This window comes from Cetorhinus maximus, chromosome 15, assembly GCF_964194155.1.
Source record: "Cetorhinus maximus chromosome 15, sCetMax3.hap1.1, whole genome shotgun sequence".
In the NCBI taxonomy this organism is placed as follows: Eukaryota; Metazoa; Chordata; class Chondrichthyes; order Lamniformes; family Cetorhinidae; genus Cetorhinus; species Cetorhinus maximus.
The window spans coordinates 13,685,755-13,701,969 of NC_135893.1; the positions used below are offsets into that span (position 1 = coordinate 13,685,755).

Consider the following 16,215-nt stretch of genomic DNA (forward strand, 5'->3'; position numbering starts at 1 on the left):
AGGGCAACTAGGAAGGGCATTAAATGCTGGTCCAGCCAGAGAAGCCCACATTCTGTCAATGAATAAAAAAAAATATTCTCCCAAAAAAGAAAGTACTGCATTGGCTGTAAAATGCTTTGAGGTATCCTGAGAATGTGAAAGGTGCTATGTAAATGCAACTTTTCTTTTCCTCCCAATTCTGATGACATCCTTGTAAGTCATTTTTATACTTTCTCCGGTAATTCAATATCCTTTTTGTACTATGGAGACCAGAACTGTGCCCGATATTGCACAAGTGTGGCCTAACCAACGGTTTATGTAAATTTAACACTGCCTCCCTGCTTTTATATTCCAATCCTCTACCAATGAACTCCAGTTCTTTACATGGGTAGTGTTCTCACATGCCTTTGGGGCCTCATTGCCAGACACAGTGCTGTCCTCACCTTCTGCCCATTCTTGTGGGCCTTTATAACAACAACAAAAGCTTGCATTTATATAGCACCTTTAAGGTAGCAAAATATCCCAAAGCACTTCACTGAAGTATTATCGCACAAAATTAGACCCCAAGACTCATCAGGACATTTTGGGGCAGATGACCAAACGAGGTAGGTTTTAAGCAGCATCTTAAAGGAAGAGATAGAGAGGTGGAGATCCAAAGAGGTTTAGGGAGGGAACTCCAGAGTTTAGGGTCATGGCAACTGAAGGAATGGCTAGTGGTGGCTGATTAAAGTGAAGGATGTGCAGGAATGGAGAGATCTTGCAGAGCTGTTGGGCTGGAGGAAGTTACAGAGATAGACAGGGGCCAGGTCAAGGAAGGATTTGAACCCAAAGATGAGAATTTTAAAATGGAGGCATTAGCGGAATGCGAGCACAGGGATGGTGGGTGAACGGGTCTTGGGGAGTGAATTAAAATACAGCCAGCAGAATTTTGGATGAGCTCAAGCTTATGGAGGGTGGGAGACCAGCCAGGAGAGCATGGCAATGCAGCTCTCCCTCAGTACCACACCGAAGCATCAGCCTGGATTTTGTGCTCAATTCCCTGAACTGGGCCTTGAACCAACAACCTCCTGACTTCAGCGGTGAGAGTGCTGCTTGCTGAGCCACAGCTGGCACTTGGTGCTTTACATTGCTGTCAGTATGTAAGGTTATGAGTGACATTAAACTCTGTTTTTTGTGCCATTCATTAATTCAAAGAGAATTTGATAGTTGGGAATGTGGGGTGCGGAGACAAGATTGTTAAGGCAAATTGCTGCAAGTGGAGTAAATATTAACTATTGGGTCCACAAGGGCAGAGAACAGAACCCAATTCCTTGGTTGTTGGGCACAAAGGTCATCTTCTGGAAACTTCTGTTCAGTAGCTGAGAAGTACTGGAAAAACAGATGAGATGAAGAAGACAATGAGCAGAGATTTTGAGCTCCTTGGCTCATTATTAAGAATAGCACTTCCTTTATGCCCATTTGTTACATTAGAGCCACATTACACACATAAAATGATCATCCATTTAATCTGAACAGATGAGCTTTTGCCCAAGATTTGAACAGCACATTGTCAGGATGACCTTTGACCTAGACCTCTCTTTAAAGGGTTAGTGTGCTGATAATAAATCGCCTCTGTGTACACAGTGCTGTGAGTATTCACCAGGAAGATTCTGGTTACACAACTGGTTGAGGCGGGGAGGTGAGGGAGGATGGAGGGGGTGGTGGGGGGAGGTGGGTGCAGTGTTGCTGTGATGGTTGCTGTGTTTATATTTAATTAGCCTGTGTGTCAAAACGGCAATGGGTGGATAAGATTTAACTACGACAGGTCCAGCATCAACTGCTTTCAAGCGAATGAATGAATTGCCGGCCAGTGTGAATGCTTGGTCTTTAGTGCTTATTTGGACAGACAGTGAGTGTGCCTCTTGGGTTTATATACCTGGGGTTCTTGCCTGTCCTATCTATTACTGGCAGGTTCCCCAAACTGGAGACAGGGTGTAATCCCATGAATTTGTTTGTTCTCATCTCTTGGTTGCATGTCGCCTGTTTATTATGCACTAGCAGATCTCCCGTGGTGGCCTTACCTTACCCTTTATACGTAGCCTCCTTCAGCCCAACAATTCTCAGAGCTCTACACTCCCCCACTTCCAGCTTGTGTGTCCCCATCATTGGCGGCCGTGCCTTCAGCTGCCAAAGCCCTAAGCTCTGCATTTCCCTCCCTAAACCTCTCCACCGCCCCATCTCCTGTTCTTAAAGCCCAGCTCATTGACCAAGCTTTTGGTCACATGTCCTAATGCCTCTATGATTCAGTGTCAAATTTTGTTTGCTAATACTCTCCCGTGAAGCACCTTGGGATGATTTACTATGTTCAAAGGTGCTATATAAATGCAAGTTTTTGGTGCAAAGCTCGGTACCAGTGGCCCTTGGTTTGATTTGGCTGGGGCAGGTCTGCCGAGTTTAGTTCCTAGAAGGCCCTGAGGTCAATAATTGATTCCTTGCTGTTGGTGAGGGAAGTTTGCAGATTGGGAAGTAAATTTCCAGCTGCAGGTCAGGAAGGCCCAGCAAGAAACAATATCTGTTTGTTATTAAAATTACCCTGTCCTTCTCTTTAGGTTTTTTGATGACCTTGAAACGCGCCACAAGCAAAACCCAGTTATTCAGGATATCAGTGACATCGTGGAATATCACACGTCAAACCGATTTGATGCTTATGTCATCTACTGCTCAAATGAAATTTACCAGCAGAGAACACTCCAGAAGTTACTGTAAGTCCAGTGATTGGAGTGGTCTGAGACTCTGAAACTCCTGAACGTTGTCAAGTATTGTGCTGGGATTGGCAGTGAAGCCTGGACCTACCAGGTGAGGCTGTGGGTGGGTCACTGACCCCCCCGGATGTTGGTTAATGCTCTTCTCTTGCCTCTTGCAGCAATTCAAACGTGCATTTCAAGGAAGCCCTGCAGCGGATTCAGAGCAAACCGGAATGTGGAGGCCTGCCCGTCATTTCCTTCCTGATTCTGCCCATGCAGAGGGTGACCCGGTTGCCGCTTCTCATGGATGTAGGTTGCCTGGCATCTCTCTTACCTGGTTTGTGTGGGACCGCTGGCTGGTGGGTTATTGATGATAAAACTTCATGGCAACTGAAGGCTGATGGCTCTACACGTAACCCTCACCAGGGAGGTGGGGGGATGGAGACTGGGTCCCAAACAGCCGAGACTGTTATAAGTTCAGGCCACTGACGGAGACGTGTTATGCATGGAAAGAGTGCAGAACTCCCTCTCTGCAGTTTAGTGAGCGAGGTCATGTATGTGATGGAGCAGATTGCTCATGAGCTGAGGAAAGAGCTTGATGGGCTGAACGAGATCAGGCCCGTTTCAAGCTAAGGTTCAGCACCCAATACTATTACACTGTAGAATTATACGGTGTACTTACAGCACAGAAATGGGCCATTTAGCCCAACAAGTCTCTGTCAGTGTTTATGTCCACACGAACCTCCTCCCACCCGGCTTCCTCTAACCCCATCAACATATCGGTAATACTAAGTAAGGTGCAAGAAGATTCCCTGTATGTAAAACATTCTCTGAAATGTGGAAGGGTTACTTTATCTGTTCGAAGTGGGTCGATTGTGTGGCCGTGTTGGGATTTGCAACATGGGACACCAGTGGGTTTCACTGTGTCACTGTAAAGCTGGGGTAGAATGTCCATTTTATTCCTTAACAGGACCTGTTCCTTCACTAAGGTGCCAGGGCATAACCTGATAAAGTGGAAGGACTCCCCCAGTGCCTCCCAGTCAACATTCCTCCCTCAACCAACAGCACCAAAAACACACAAACTCATCCGTCTCAATGCTGTTTGTGCGGTCTTACTCTGCACAGATTGGCTGCCACATTTACCTGCATTTGGGTCCATGCACTTCAGTGTAATGCAGTGGATGTCGGGCACTTTGGGATGTTCCTGAGGGATGTGTGGAAGGTGTTGGGTTACCGTTTCTCTATCCGTTCCTCCCTTGTTTTCATTCACCTGGGTTAAGACATGGCTAGAAATGGAAGTGAAAAGCAGCAGAGAATCACCCCCTAGTCCAGCAATGGTTTACAGAAAATTCTAACCATACAAAAAGAATGTGAATGGCCTTATTGTTTTGTTAATTGTGTATGCATGAGTGTGTTTTATTCAGTTCACAGTATTAGTTTAAGCATTAAATGATAACCAATGAGATGGTGATGTTCACCTTACAAAGCAACCAATTGCATTGTGTTGGGATAACATTGCACACTGGGTAAGCATGAACAGAATCTCCAGCCTCTCAGCTTGATACTGCTGCCACCATCGTTGCCATCGACGATGTATCCAAACGGTGTCAATTCAGTCAGACTGAGGCTGTTCTGTCTGCAGTAACCACCCTCCCCACTCCTCCCTGTCCCCACAGAGGGAAGCTGTGGGCTTTGCAAACAGTCATTCTTTTTGATTGCAGTGTGAGTTGATGTAGTGTGGTCTGGACTCTTGAGTCCCACCCGATTCCTGGGTACTTAGGGAGAGAGAGAACAGAAACTTGACACTTTCAAAAGAGAAAGCTAGAACCAATGTGTTTTCTTTCAAAAATATACTTTATTCATAAAATTTATAAATGTACATTACAAAACATTTTGCCTTGAAAATTATAGGAAGTGCCATAAAATTCAACTCGTCTCCATACATGTTCCATTCTGAGGTGCATCAATCCAATTGTAATACTCTTGATTTTTCTAGAACCAGTTTTATTGCTATGTGAGGTCCCGGAGTAGCCTGGATCTCAATCCCTGGCCACTACCTGTACAATGGGACTTCCGTGCCTTTCCCTTTCATGTCACTGTCTTTTCACACTAATCCTCTCTCATTTGTCTTTCAGACGATTTGTCAGAAAACAAACCGTTTTCAAGTGGAGTACGATGCAGCTACTAGGGCATTGAAAGCCATCAGTAAGGTACAGGCCAATACTGTCTACCAGCCTCTGTACAGTTCAATTGTTGGTCAATCTGTCATTCCTCAGTACAGGCAATGTGGATTGAGGAAAGGACAACAGTTCATCAGTCTTCCTCCCAAATTCTGCCAGTCGCCTCTTTTCCCCTCAATAGCTCTCCCTCCTCTATCAATCCAGAGGTTTGAACCTTGTTTGAACCAGGCAGACGCTTCTGATGCCTCACTTACAGTCCTTGACCAAGTTGTTGGATGAGCAACACAACTCATGTTCCCATTTGTGCTACTCTGCATCTGTGTGCCTCTTTAGTGTAGTACTGAGGGAGTGCCACGCTGTTAGAGGTGCTGTCTTCCTGCAGAGATGTTACGCCAAGGTCCCATCCTCCCTCTTGGGTTTTAAAGAAGTGCAGGGAATTGACCCAACGTTTAGCCCTCAACCAACGTTATATAGTCATTGGCTTGTTTGCTGTGAGTGGGAACTTGCTGTGCACAAATTGGCTGCTTTTCTGTCATGACGAAAGTGGCTGCACTTTGAGTAATCAATAGGCTGTGAAGTGCTTTGGAATGTACTGAAAGGTGCTATATAAATGCAGGTGTTTCTTTTGTTTTCTCCCCTCGGCCCTCATATCTACACTGACTCTGCCTTGTATTTTCTTTTGGAGTGGGGTATGGTGGTGGAGGGGTGGGGGGAGGGTGGGGGGGCAGGTCTCAAGAGGATTGGAGTGGAGGGTAGAGGAGAACAATGTCTCTGCATTGCAGGAAGGGCTCTGAGGGAAATGTCCATCTATGTCATTGGGGATGATGATTGGCTAAATAGGAGAGGGAGACAGCAGTTGAAAATCCCTTTATGTATGAGTGTGTTTTATTCAGTTCACAATATTAGTTTAAGCATTAAATGATAACTATATGATGTTCAGCTTACAAAGCAACCAATTGATGCAGTGTTGGCCCCGTTTATCTGGGTTTGAGACTGGTTACCTAGGCATGGTTTGCCCTCTAGTGGAATTCCTGCTGTGTAGTGGTTCTGTTACTGGAAGAATAATCCAGAGGACATTTGTCCAAATCCTACCAGGGTGATCTGAGAATTTGAAATCAGTTTTTTTTTTAAAAAACCTGGAAATTAAAAGCTGGTGTCAGTAAAGGTGACTGTGCAGCAGTTGGGTTGTGTTAAGACCCAACTGGCTCACTAATGTGCTTTAGGGAAAGCAACCTGCCATCCCTCCCAGACCTGGGCCTATTTGTGACTCCAGTCTCCACACACGAACTTGATTGTTTCTTAACTGTTTTCTGAAGTGGTCTAGCACATCACTTAGTTGCATTAAAGTGTTACAAAGATGAAGGCAGCTTATTGCCATCTTCCCTAAGACAATTAGGGATAGGCAATAAATGCCACTTATGAGGCGACGCCCACACCCCGAGAATCCTGGCCAACCAGAAAACTCCAGCGCTGGTGTGCGGTTTACAGAACCAATGAGGAACTTGAAGGGGCCGGTGCAAGGCTTCCCATCTATGGCCTTGGCTAAGACCAAGGCTTCCAGGAAAATATTTGCTGGGGCTTTTTGGAAGGAGGGTAAGTCACAATAAGGGCATTTTTCTCCCTTCCTGTGGCAGCCATGTGAAGCAGTGGTAAATGGGCTGGAGAGCTGGGGACAAGACCCTTCCTGAAGAGGGAGCTACAGAAACCCAAGGTGGGGTTGTGAGTTGGCTGTAGGCCTTAACACCCAAATTCTCCATCATTGTCTCCCATGATCTGCGCACCCAGAAGGAAAAAACAGTTCGGACCAGTACTCTTATTTCCCAGTTTTTACTGTTATTTCCTTCTGAGCACTTTGGGTGAAACTGCAAAAGAGAACCTTCCCCAGTGTTTCCATTAAAGCAATAACAATGATGAAAGAAGTTACCAGTCACATTTACTTCTTGACATCGCCAGGTCTAATCCACGAGAAATAATGGATGATTCCTTCAGTTTTTGCCACAACCCCAACTAACACAGGAGTTGGGGCGTTGGGGATACCTGCAGCTTAGACTCTGATGGGCCTATGACCTCCTGAACTCAGTTTTGGCTACTCCCCCAGGTTGTCCTGTTGCCCTATGTATTATTGATAACTATGGTAACACAATTTCCCCACGGCCTGACTCTTTGTTCCCCAATATTGTGAACCCAGCAGCTTTCTGTTGTAAGGTTGTGAGTTGTCCCATGAAGAGTTCTAGAGGCTTTTATGGTTGAACAATAACAGTTTATTAATAACACATAACAATGTACGTCTATACAAGATACAGTCCTGACGAGGCGCTATCTTCATGCCGACTTCTACCCGACTCACCACAACACTGAACATCATAATGTGGGCAGTACTGTTTCCCCAGCACCACATTAACTCTCAAAGTCCTGTGCACCACATTACTACACTTTCTGTTCCTTTCCAGCTGGTTAAGATGTGCAATGAAGGAGCTCGGAAGATGGAGCGAACAGAACAAATGTTCACGATCCAGACACAACTGGAATTTGGGAAAATCAAGGTAATGTACTCTGATCAGACTCTGCCTGTATTTTGTGTGAATGTTTCCCCTCTCACGCTCAGTCATTCATTATTATCCCCTCATTCTTTCACTTGAACTTTGATTTTTTTTTCCGTTCTGTTCCACAATTACTCACTCTCTGACGACGTTGGTCATTTCTGTCCCCTCGCCTTGTTTCCTTTTTGTCTCTCCTCTAGTGTGCCTCTGTTGCTGCTTCCTTTACACTCACTCCCTCCTTTTCCAGTCTTTCTCCTCCCAGCCTTTCCTTCCCTCCACCCCTTCCCATCCCATGGATGGTTTTTGTGACTCTCTCTTGTATTCTAGGGTTTCCCTCTCATCTCCACTTCAAGATGGCTGCTGAAAAGTGGAGAGTTGACTGTGTTTGTGGAAGAATCTGGAATCTTCCGCAAAGTGTTTGGAAAGCAAAGTTGCTTCCTCTTCCTCTTCAATGATGTGTTGATTCTTACCCGGAAAAAAAGGTACCTCGTCCTTGCTGGTCGTCCCGGATAGGCAGTATTTGCGTAGTGACCAAGAGCGAGTGTTGGCCATGGGGTAAGACCAGTTGGGTGGGGCAGGGGCGGGTGGTGGTTGCTGAGGGGTGGCCAAAGCATTGTCCTGATTCACACCCCGCAGGATGTCACGAGATGTCAATCAGAACTGGCCCTGGCTGATGATTCCCTCTGTAGCCCACCAGCCACTGGGACCCACAAGTGGTGCCTCTCCTGTCGATCAGCTGGGCCCCCGAATTACTTGTGAATCTGATATGCCTCAGTACTGAATCAGCTGGCACATTTGCCCAGAGATGGCATTGGGCGGGGGTGGGGGGGGTGGGGGTTGGTGGCATGGGGGTGAAGGAAAGTTTGGGAACCATTGATCTCCCAATGCTGGCTCGGAAATTATACCCTATTAGCTGTGCGTGTATGTGGCTGTCTCTTTCTGACCAACACACATACTCCACACGCCTGGTTGGGGGGTTGGGGGGGGGGGTGGGGTGGGGGATGAGGTGAGGGGAGCCACTTGACCCCATGCACTGGGGGAGGGAGTGGGTCAGGTAACTTCTCCCGTGACTTGCTGTGGCAGGACTCGGCTCCATGTGTCGTCGACACTTGCTCCCTTGTTCCGTCTGTAAGCTTTTCGAGGATTTGGAGGGGTCGAAAGTCAGATGTTGGGTCTGGTTCAATGGTATTACCTGTGACTGTCCCGGGAGCTGATGATTTTGTCCTTTCCCTGGCAGTGAGGAGAGTTACACGGTGCAGGACTACGCCAAGCTGGATCAGGTGGAGGTGGAAGCGGTGGAGAGCAGCGAGTTGCCTCACTCCCCCCCAGGAAAGGTCACGGGTGGTGGAACCCTCCCTCGCTCTGGCTCCAACACTTGCCTCCTCAAAATAATCATGAAGAAGAACAGCGGCGGTGAACTGGAGCAAATTGTATTAGCTGCAGACTCAGAGTGAGTGCAATTAATCAGCTGCCTGGATTTGAGTGTTCGTGTTCCCTCTGGCCAACCGTACTGGCATTTCCTAGGAGTCCTACCCCCCCACCTCCCCGCTCCATCTCCCTCCTCTCCCCCACACACCCACCCCACAATTTCCACTCCTGTTGGCTGTCACTCTTAGTGGATACAGTTCCATGGGATACTCTACTTAACCAAATTCTCACCTATGAGCTGAAACGGTGATATGTTGACAGGCTATTCATCCATGTTGGGCATCACAGCTGAAGCCAATGCAAGTCCTCAGCCCTTCATCTGACCTCACATCACAAACTCACAGAGTGGGTTCTGGTGTGGTTGGTAAAGGGAGGCGACTGTGCGCTGGTCGCTCCGAGCCACTAACACCAGATCCTTCCTCCAATCTAACCACACAAAAATGCCACCCTGGAGGGCAGGTGAAGGGCATTAGTCTGTGTCACCATTACCTCAGGGGCAGCTCTCCTTTATAAGAATGCTATGGCTGCAAATTCCTTCAGTTTAGCAGCATTTAGTTATTCCTGTGTTGAAGCCCCAAGTCATGTTCCTCTGTCCACCTTCCCCAGCAATTTATTCCAAATGTTGATCAGCTTCTTGCTAAGTTTCTGTCTGGTTTGCCAATTTATTACTGATTTGTTTATTTGCTCCCGGATGTGCCCTTTCCTGAGTTCATTGGATCAACCACATATTGTGAGTGATTGAAATCTTCAGCCCAATTCAACTCTGGGAATGGCCAGTTGCTTTTGTTAAGGGAATTTTTTTCTGACAATTCACCCTTTTATTTTTTGGGGGCCTTTTCTTCCCCCGGAGCCTCCTCACACATCAGTTTATATATTAAAAAAATTAAATTTGCAACCTGCCCTAGTGAGATTTGAACTCTCAACTTCCAGGTGATTGGGCTGTTATTTGGCTGCTGTTCCCATCTTATCTTTGTGACTATTGGTTTAGTGGTGCCTGGAGCCGAAATGGCCAGAATCAGAGAATATGGACCACGGAACACTGTTGAGAATCCAACGTCATAAAATTGAATAATAAGAGTATATTTGGAGCTCCCAGTAGAGGTCCCAGCTCTAAGGGATTACGGGATCGTGTTCGGGGTAGTGGGGTTCCTCTTGTCATCCTACTTCAAACTCTTCAATGCTCAGTTTAGTAACAATCAGCAACCCTGATTATCTTGGACCTGTGTCCCCTTTATTGGAGGAGAGGCAAATGTTTGTGGAATTACTGGCCCTTCAATGCACTAAAGCTTAGATATGATTGTTTTTTCAGACAGATAAATACATGTCCTCCATTATAATTGGAAAGGGATTGAATGGAATTTTTACTTGTGGGAGGTTTAGAGATGCTGGAGATGTTAGTCAGACACTGCCATCTGCTGGGTGTCAGAAGCATTGCATAAAGTGCCAGTTCTTGGTTGGGTAACCATCATTGGTGAGGTGCCAGGGTCCTTGGGCAAGCAATAGTGGTGTGGGGGGGGGGGAGGGGTGGGGGCGGCAGTGGTAGGGATGGGAGGTGTTGATTAATAATGCTGGTGCCATCAGGTTACAGGGTAACATGAGCACTGCTACTATTTTTTTTTCATGGCAGGAGTGACCGAGCGCGATGGGTCAACGCCCTCCAGGAGAACCATGACGACGTTGTCAATAAGGAAGGTACGGGCATTAGTGCGCCTGCACGGTGGGAACTGAAGCTACAGCTTCACATGACACTTCCAGACTGCACTTGGGGCTTTGTCAGACAGAACAAATAACAATCCCGTTCCCCACAAGCTCTAATTCTAATTCCTGCCCCACATGACCTTCACCAGTTTGAAAGCTGGATGTGGTTGTCATGATGGGCTCTAGAATTGAGAGGTAGGGTTTGAATAATCATTAGTGATCACGGAGCAAATTTCTGACAGTGCCCTTAAGTTGCACTTTGTCACTGAGGTAAGGAGGACGTTCCTTTTGCACACTGCCTTGTTCCATCTCTCATTTCTTTGAGGTGGTGTGTAGGCAAAACGGAGGTGAATCTGCTCACAGGAAGATTCCAGTAAAAAGCAAATGGATCATTGCGCAGTTTGTTGCTGCTGGTTGAGGGATGAAGGTTCACCAGGACACCAGGAGGAGCCCCTGCTCCTCTTTGAAGAGCGTCGTTAGATCCATCGTTAGGACTTTGGTTTAACGTCTCAGCTGAATGAACATCTCTCTGAGAGTGCAACCCTCACTCAGAATCGGCCTACTTAGGGCCTGGATTAGGGCTTTGCACTGTCTACATGGGGTCAAGGGTGCAACCTTACCTGAAACCGTCAAGTGGGCGCCCCCTGTCAGCTAATCGCTGAACAGCAACAATGAATGTTGGGCCCCAAGCATTGGTAACAGTGAAGTTACTTTCAGGATGGTAGTTAGTGGAGATTGGGGGAGTTGTGAGGGTAAAGGTTTCGGCTGGAATTCACACCATATGGAAGGTGAAAATGATTGGTCAAGGTTATTCTGCAGCGTCCTGTGTACCCACGTTGCGTGTTGGGCCTAATGCCTGAAGATTGGTTCTGTGGGCTGGGAAAGCTGGGGGCAGTGGTGGGAATGGCGGGGTGGCTGTTTCCCCAAATAGTGGCCTGGCTGGAAAGGGGCAGAAAAAGCAGGTCAACAACTGTGACAATTCCACCCTCACAACTGGTGGAGAGGCAGCACCAAGGGATTGGAACACTTACACACCCTGTTAGAAAGAAAAGAGCAATGTAATGTGGGCGTGAACCTATATTGCAGTGATGGAGTTTGGAGTGAGGTTGCAGTGATCCCTGGCGCACTAGTTTCCAAGTTCTTGCTAAACTTACATTGGCTCCTATACCGCAAAACGCTTAAAAAAAAATGTTTTATGATTCTCATCCTTTTATCCCTCTCTGGCTTCACCCCTCACTAACTCTGCCATCTGTCCTACAATCCTCCCAGAACTCTGCACTCCTCTAATTCTGGCGACTTGTGCACCACCCTCCCCCACCACCCCCCCAACTCTTTGCTCTGCTATTGGCGGCCGTGCCTTCAGCTGCCGAGGCCTTAAGCTCTGAAATTCCCTCCCTAAATTTCCCTGCCTCTCTCTACCTCTTTCACTGAGCTTTTGGTTACCTGTGGCTTAGTGTCAATATTTAGAGTGATAATTGCTCCTGTGGTGCCACCTTGACATTTTACTATATTAAAGGTGCTTTCATAAATGCAAGTTGTTGTTGTTGTATGGAATGACTGTGTTTCCTTCCTTTTCTCCTAGGCCTCCCACAGGTGGAGATCATCAAAGCACATCTGGCCAAGCAGCCAGATGAGCTGTCGCTCCAGCAGACGGACGTAGTAATCGTTTTCCAGAAGGTTGATGGTAGGTCTGAGGCAGAAAGTCTGCCCCTAGGCAGAGTCTGTCTGGTGCGAGTCTCGAGTTAGATTTCCAGAGCTGTGCGGAGGTTGATGATCCCAACCGGGGAGGACTGTGGAAATGCCGCTGTTACGATTGGGTCTCAGCCTCCCAGGGCAAGGGAGGAGAGGGAAAAATAAACCGAGAAGGGCTTCCACTCCAGACAGCGATCCACGTGACCCTGTTGGGAAGCATATGCATGTAGCCATTGTTTAAGGACAGTGTTGGGTCCGCTGTGAGCTCCTCCTTGAACATTGTCTAGACTCACTCAATGGCGATGGTTGCTGATACCTGTGGACTCCATCTCCTCCCTTCTGTAGCTTTCAGCAGAGGGTGGGAGAATATGAATAGAATCAAAAGGATTATAGAGCACAGGGGAAGGCCTTTCAACCCATTGTGTCTGCCAGATCTTTGAAAGAGCTATCAAATTAGTTCCATTTCTCTTGCCTTTTAAATGTTTTCATTTTCAAATATTTACCCAGTCCCTTTCTAAAAGCTACTGTGGATTTTGCTTCTAGTCGAACATTTCACACCCTGTGAGTTTTTTTTAAGACCTAACTGTTCCTTGCTTTTCACCCTTTTGATCTTTGGGGTGATCTCATTCCCCTCTGAAACCAACCAGTGGAGCAGATAACGTTTAATAAACAGAGTCACCTTCAACACCTCTTTGCCCTTTTGTCTATGACATATTTTAGTTATCTCCACCTATCACTGGCCCTCTATCCAGCTCCACCCTCCACACACACACACACACACACCCCCCCCCCCCACACCCCGTTAAACCAGCTTATATTTCATCTCTTTTCTATTTTTACTTAGTTCTGTTGAAGAGTCATACGGACTCGAAACGTTAACTGTGTCCCTCTCCACAGATGCTGCCAGACCTGCTGAGTTTTTCCAGGTATTTTTTGTTTTTGTTAATTAACGGAGTGATTATTGACATCACTGCGTCACTCAGTGAGCTGGAGGCGGGACCTATGGCTTTTAATTTACAGGAGTCTCTGAACCTGTGACTGAAACTATAGCTACGTCTTCCAATTTTAAATCTTAGTTATATCTCCAGCAAAACACAGAGTGCAGGATAATTACATATAAATAATGTGCTTAAAATCAATTCCATGCACATCTGACAGTGCAGTCTCCCAGCGTGATTGGGTAATTGCCCTGTCAATCATCTCCATTTCGACCAGGACATGTGGGTCATTCTGCACGACCAATATATTTTTCTTCCAGGTATTTTTTCTAATAACTTTCTCCCTGTAAAGAGTTGACCTGTGCTGGGTGGGAGGCAGCTCCACTGATGCCAGCTGCCCATTGGTACCTTGGCCAAGGTTCCTACTTACATGTCCAGTGTAGTCTCCTCATTAAGTGACTGCGACGTGTATCACAACCCACCCTCGCCCACCAAACTCTGGTGGGCTGTGGCTCTGCACTGTGGCCCCTGCTGGAGTGATTCAATCGGTTTTATCACTCCAGGGTTAAGGATAAGAATGGGGGCTAGAAAGTGGACATGTGCAGGTGTCAGGTGAGTGCAGGTTTGCTCAGTTTCTGTGATGCCCCTGCAGTCAAATAGCCCGTGTGATGTTGAGGTTCCTTGGACAGAGTATTGGGGTTTCTGGTGCCCTCACTGATATGAATGAATTAACTGGCTGCCACTTGGGGAAAATACCCTGTTCCCTCATTGTCAGTCTCTTGTACCCGCCACCAGACCAAATGCCCTCGTCCCCATCTGTAGGAGTTTTCTGGAGACCGCTCCCTGCCTTTCTGTGCCCCTTTGACAGGATCTCCCCTTCCTCCCAATAGGTTGGTACCGGGGAGAGAGGATACGTGATTGGGAGAGAGGCTGGTTTCCTGAGTCGTGCGCCAGGACGATAACCAATTGCATCGCGGTACAACGGAACGTCCAGCGAATGGAGAGGCTGCGTATTGAAACTGACGTCTAGTTCTTACATCAGAACCAAAGTTCCACCTGCCCATGTCGGGGCCCTGGCCTGATGGAGTCTCGATTTTAACAAACTGCCAAGGCTGTGGTAGCTGACCTGGTGCCCAGCTTTTTGCCACTAGTTGTTGCCACTGGACAGTGTAATTGTAGCACTGGGGCTGAATGACCAATTGAAATGATCAACGTGGATTCCTGAGGGCTGAATATGTTAGTAAGGGGCGGTTAAGTAATATCCTTTAAAAAGGAATTTGGCTGTGATCACAAGTGATTGGTTTCCCTGTCTCCAGTCTCTTTCCTGATGATTACGCCCTGTCTCTCCCTGTGTGAGCGGCAAGGCACTTTCAGAAAAATAAGTTGAAATGTTATATATTTTAAAACGTGGGATCCATGTCACTGTGAGGGTTAGGGAGGGGAGGGGAGGGCAGGGAGAGGGGGGTGGTGAAACCACTGCTACTGATTTTCCCGTGTATGAATTTAACTCTATGCAGGAGTGAAATTCCAGCCTTGTGAAAGTAGATTCAGTTTCAACTTCCAGCATTGGTGATTTTTAAAATTTGTCAAGCTTGATGTAGATGGTTGTTAATCAGTGACCAGTGGGGATTATTGCCATGATTCAGTTCCAGCAGACCAAACCATTGATTGTTCACTCCAGTTAAGTTGGGATCCTGATCCACATTGAACACTGAAGGGTAGAATTTGAACTGAAATTGTTCTCTGTGCATGTTTTCTATGAGAGGGAGGGAGAGTGGGTTTTCCATCTTTTTCCGTCCCATTTTCCCTTCCTGAAATCAATGAGAAACATAATGGAGCAGGTGTATAATGGGTGGCTATTTCACTATCACTTGTTTGGCACTGCTGCCCAAGACCTATTGTATTCTGTATACCTTATGGGCAGAGGGGTTTGGACTAAAGGATTCTTTAATTTTGAGAAGGGTATTTTTTGCTTTCCCGGTATATTTTAAGAAAACTAACCAGTAAAAGGCAGAAATGTAGAAGTGCCATCAGGGCTGAGAATCTGAAGGGTGTAAACCACTTGAGTATTGACCTGTTCTGCTGTTGAACGCCCACCTCCCACCCCCCAGCCAAACCCCACTTTGTTGAGATTACCAGCTCGTAACTCACCTTCTGCCATCTGGTGGTCACGCTGGAATTTGCCAAACATTTAATTAATTAAATGCTACATTTTCCCAAGATTGACAGTTTTTAACAATGTACAAATAAATCTTTCTTATGATTTTTGTTGGTGGTTGTCTGGAATTATGCCTGAGTGTTTCTTCTGCTCTGTGTTAGGGACAAGGGACGGGGGAGAGCCCAGTGAAATAAAAATAAGAGAAAAACTATTATATATTACCATTCACAATCTTGGCTCACAGCACTTTACGGCCAATCTTCAGAAAGTGTAATCACTGTTATAATGTTGGAAGTGTAGAAGCCAGTTTGCATAAGGTGTCACAAACAGCAATGTGATAATGGGCAGAAAATCGGTCCTAAGTGATGTTTGTTTAAGGATAAAAATTAGGCTGGGACACCAGCAATAACTCCCCAGCTCTCTTTGTAACTGCCATGAGATCTTTTACATCCACCTAAGAGAGCAGTTTTAATGCCTCATGTGAAAGATGGCACTCCCAACAGTGCAGTACTCCCTCAGTACTGTACTGGGATTGTTAACTTTAATTCTGTGCAGTTGGACTTGAACCTGTTACCTATTCACTCAGAAGGAATTGCAACATGGAGAAGAGTTGATTGTGTTGACATCATCTAAAGGTCCTGTTGGGACAAATTGTCTTTATCTGGTCTTAATGATACTTGTGTAGATTTTGGCTTCAACTTTCTTGAAATAGGACTTCCGAGGCTGTGAGGGTGTCTATCTACTGCCCTCGTTATCTTTGCCCTCCATTAACCTGAGCTCATCCAAAACTCTGCTGCCCATGTCCTAACTCCCATTCACCCATCACCCCTGTGCTCACTGACCTACATTGGCTCCTGGTCTCGCAACATCATGATTTAA

The 16,215-nt window shown here is 46.5% G+C and overlaps 1 protein-coding gene across 2 annotated transcripts in view; it reads left to right on the plus strand.

Moving 5' to 3' along the window:
• arhgef16 (Rho guanine nucleotide exchange factor (GEF) 16) overlaps nt 1–14,603 on the plus strand; it is a 43,964-nt gene extending 29,361 nt beyond the window's left edge. For both annotated transcript variants that reach the window (XM_078557939.1, XM_078557941.1), the window contains exons 7-15: nt 2,568–2,720; nt 2,882–3,011; nt 4,838–4,912; nt 7,333–7,425; nt 7,750–7,904; nt 8,660–8,872; nt 10,478–10,542; nt 12,131–12,232; nt 14,069–14,603. In XM_078557939.1, coding sequence (XP_078414065.1) covers nt 2,568–2,720; nt 2,882–3,011; nt 4,838–4,912; nt 7,333–7,425; nt 7,750–7,904; nt 8,660–8,872; nt 10,478–10,542; nt 12,131–12,232; nt 14,069–14,208 — 1,126 coding nt within the window. In that variant the 3' untranslated portion in view covers nt 14,209–14,603. The remainder of the gene's footprint in view (nt 1–2,567; nt 2,721–2,881; nt 3,012–4,837; nt 4,913–7,332; nt 7,426–7,749; nt 7,905–8,659; nt 8,873–10,477; nt 10,543–12,130; nt 12,233–14,068) is intronic.
• Nucleotides 14,604–16,215: the final 1,612 nt, after the last annotated feature.